The sequence below is a fragment of the Nicotiana tabacum genome, chromosome 7 (genome assembly GCF_000715075.1).
Source record: "Nicotiana tabacum cultivar K326 chromosome 7, ASM71507v2, whole genome shotgun sequence".
Taxonomy (NCBI): Eukaryota; Viridiplantae; Streptophyta; class Magnoliopsida; order Solanales; family Solanaceae; genus Nicotiana; species Nicotiana tabacum.
Window position 1 is genome coordinate 129,807,284 of NC_134086.1, and position 4,153 is coordinate 129,811,436.

The 4,153-nt window shown below is 37.9% G+C and overlaps 1 protein-coding gene across 1 annotated transcript; it reads left to right on the plus strand.

Annotated features, from left to right (window-relative positions):
• Positions 1-2,574: 2,574 nt before the first annotated feature.
• LOC107804030 (UDP-glucosyltransferase 29-like) lies at positions 2,575-3,915 on the plus strand. Its single transcript, XM_016627843.2, has one exon. The coding sequence runs from the start codon at positions 2,575-2,577 to the stop codon at positions 3,913-3,915; it is 1,341 nt and encodes a 446-aa protein (XP_016483329.2).
• Positions 3,916-4,153: the final 238 nt, after the last annotated feature.

The window sequence follows — 4,153 nt, forward strand, 5'->3', positions numbered from 1 at the left end:
CGTTATATACACACCACCACCTGATCAGCTGGTATACGTTGATGATTTTGCCTACAGTGGTCGAGATGATATAATGGGATGCCCTCAGAGGCTTGATGATATTATGAACCCACGTACTTATGCACGACATGATATTCATACGATATGCATGACACTATAAGTATTTCATGATTTACAGGGTTGTCCATACTTACAGGTTGAGTCATGTACTCTATATTTCTTCCATGTCTTTTATGCACTTATTTATGTACCTTACATACTCAGTACATTATTCGTACTGACGTCACGTCTCTTTTGCCTGGGGACACTGCGTTTCATGCCCGCAGGTCCCGAAAGACAGGTCGAGAGACCTACAAGTAGGCTATCAACTCAGCAGAAGATATTGGAGCGCTCCATTTGCTTCGGAGTTGCTTGTTTGGTTAGTATGATTTAGACGTGTATTATTTGGTATGGTAAGACTCTGTCCCGAAATTTATAAAAATTATGTATTCTTAGACAGATGTCATGTACGTAAAAGATTGTATGGCCTTGTCGGCCTATGTTCAGTGTATGAGTGGTTATTTTGGCCTTATAGGTCCGTATGTCTTATGTATAAGTTGGTATTACGTGTTGTATTCTACTTAACATACGGCAGCCTTCCGGCTCAGTTATCTATGATAATATGAAATGAAAAGATACATTATCTTGGTACTCGGTTGAGTAAGGTACCGGGTGCCAGTCGCGGCCCATCGGTTTGGGTCGTGACATGTTTGATAACGAGGCATAAAGAGAAGTTCATACTCCCGAATTTATATACATTATCCTAATCTCATAAGTTACAGTATTTCGGGACTTCATATTCAATTGAGTATTATCTTATTCTATTCAAGAGAGCAGAGAGTCTATATATACAGTATTACAGTATTTTCACTACCATCGAGCTATAATCGATGGGTAGGCTCCTATTGGGAAACTTATGATCAGTTATATACTGAGCCTACTGTGGTCGAGCGCCTATGAGCGAGCCTAGAATGGCCGATATACAAAGCCTAGTATGGTCGAACGCCTATGAGCGAGCCTACTAACACATAGCAGTTATATATATACCGAGCCTTATAAGGCCGGACAATTATTTTACTTACTATGTTGAGAGAGTTGAGTCAGTATCAACTGGTAAGCATATCTTCAAATTATCTTTGACTCCTAGTTACTTTCATATTATATTATCAGTTCAGTTTTAGCTTTCAGTTATTTTGGTTCCTTACATACTCGGTACATTATTTCGTACTAACGTCCCTTTTGCTAGGGACGCTGCATTTCATGCATGCAGATTCAGATGGGTAGACCTCCTCAGTAGGTGTTGCCAGAGTTTAGCTTGATCGGTAAGCTCCACATCCTTCGGAGTTGCCGGGTCTAGAGTTTTATGTACATCTGGTGTATATATGTATATATGTTATAGGTAGGTCGTGGCCATGTTTCGATCACAGTAAATTCATCAGTAGAGGCTTGTAGACATATCCTATCAGTTAGTGCAGTATGTTGGACTTGTAGGCCTTGTATGTATATTTTGTTGGTTTGCCAGCTGTAGTAGTTATGACGACCTTGTCCGCCCAACTTTATATTGATGTTTAGTCAGCGTTAGTCTCCGTTCAGTTTTATATTTTGCTTCGCAACTATCTTGCAATATGGCCCATGGCCAAAGTATGACATTATATGTTCAGAGTCCTTAGTCGCAAGTTGGTACGCAAGGATAGGTGAGGCACCGGGTGCCGGTCGTCTCGCCCCCATGTTCGGGACGTGACAAGGGGCGTAACGCAAGGGCTTCACTTGCCTTAACCTAGAGCTGCCCATGCTTTATATGTATAAAACAAAATTAGAGAATTTGTAAACGAAAATGTGGAATGATTAAAATTGACTTACTTCGCGCAAATATAGGCAATTTTGCAAATGATTATGGCCAAAATCAAAACAAAGTTTTTTTTATAAAGTTTATTTTAATGAGAGAAAAAAAAAAGCTTGACATCAGCTCTCCCATAAGAACAATTTTGTCGTCCCATCAGTTGGAGTTTCTCAGTTATATATAAATCTAATTTCTTTTGAAAAGGACATAGCAGGTTATACGATTAATTTTAGGCTCGCACGACGCGTCGAACTTAGAGAAGTTGGATTTATTTAAAGTATACTAGCTAATTAAGATTCTAACATTTCACCAATAGTAGACGGTCAAAATATTTTTGTAGCTTCATATACTTTAACAATATACTTTAACAATAAAATCCAACTCTTTGTTTTCTCTCTCTACAATTGTGTTAATTACTTACCCAAATAAGGAAACAAATCAACAAAATAAGGGTAATACTATATTATAAGGCAAGAAATGGGATCCTTAGGATCGGAAGTAAATGAGCTTCATTGGTATCTTCGGTAGCTTTTCTCTTTATTTTAGGCAGAAAGTTTCCACTTTTAAACAATTTTTTATTCATATGAATAGTTACCATATTAACAATAACGACGTTCGTTATAAGTTCTAAAGCTCCTCGTCACAAAATCAGTTCATCAAGATAGAATAAAGAGTGAAAAACAGTTTTTTGATTCATGAATATTTTAATGGAGAACCAAGACCCAATTCGTGTTTTGATGTTTCCATGGTTAGGACATGGACACATCTCTCCTTTTCTTGAGTTAGCAAAAAAGCTTGTCACAAGAAACTTCATCATATACTTGTGTTCAACTCCAGCAAATTTCACTTCCATCAAACAAAAGCTCATTAACGAAAACTTAACTGAAAAAATTTATCTTGTTGAACTTCGACTTCCATCTCTTCCAAATCTTCCTCCTCATTACCACACAACCAATGGCCTCCCACCGCATCTCATGTCCACCCTCAAAAAGGCATTCAAGATGTCTAATCCAATGTTCACCAAAATTGTCAACACTATCAAACCTGACTTACTTCTTTACGATTTGCTTCAGCCATGGGCGCCTAGGATTGCATTGGAGAATAATATTCCTGCAGTTGTGTTTGTCACTAGCAGTTCCGTCATGTTTTCATACACGTTTCACACTTTCAGGTACCCTAGTTCAAAGTTTCCCTTCCCTTTTATTTATTATCGTGACTATGAGATCACTCGTATGCTCGAAAATCAAGATTTGGAGCCTATTGAGCAACAACAAAAAGATAATACTAGTGTTAAGTTGTGCTTTGGACGATCTTCTAACATTGTTTTAATCAAAGGTTTTAAGGAAATTGATGGTAAATATAGTAACTATTTATCTAGGTTAACCAAGAAGAAAGTCATTCCGGTTGGTCCACTTGTTCAAGAACCTACCAGTGAAGATGATAATTCCTCACAAATTCTAACATGGTTGAACCAAAAAGAAAAAGGATCTAGTGTTTTTGTTTCTTTTGGCAGTGAATATTTCCTTACTAAGGAGGACAGGGAAGAGATTGCTCATGGGCTAGAACAAAGTGGGGTTAACTTTATATGGGTTGTGAGGTTTCCCAAGGGTGGAAAACTCAAACTCGAACAAGCATTACCCGAAGGGTTTTTCAAGAGAGTAGGGGAAAGGGGAATGGTTGTTGAAGATTGGGCACCACAAGCTAAAATATTAGGAAATCCTAATATTGGTGGATTCTTTAGTCATTGTGGATGGAATTCTGTGATGGAAGGAATGAAATTCGGCGTTCCAATAATTGCCATGCCCATGCATCTTGACCAGCCATTGAATGCTAGGCTTGTGGTTAGGGACAAGGATGGAAGACTTGATAGAGAACAAATAGCTGCAATGATCAATAGGGTTGTTCTTGACATGAGGGCAGAAGCTGTGAGGACAAAAGCAAAGAAGATGAGTGAAACAATAAGAGTCAAAGGAGATGAAGAGATCGATGTAGTTGTCCAAGAGTTGCTGAAACTTTGCAAGAGAAACGTGCTCTAGATTTTTTATTTCTATCTTCCTGTCTAGCTTTGTTTTTAGGTTTTTGTTTCATGCTTACCAAACTCGGCAGCATGTTTTTATGGAGTACTAAATTTTTGTATGTACTCCTTAGAACTCTTTTATGGTGTTTCTCTTGGCTAGTACAAACCTTCAGTACTTGTGTAATGATTGATTTGAGACTAGCAAAGATGATAATGTCCAAATCTGCCTTGGTATTAAATGAAAATTTGAAGTTTTC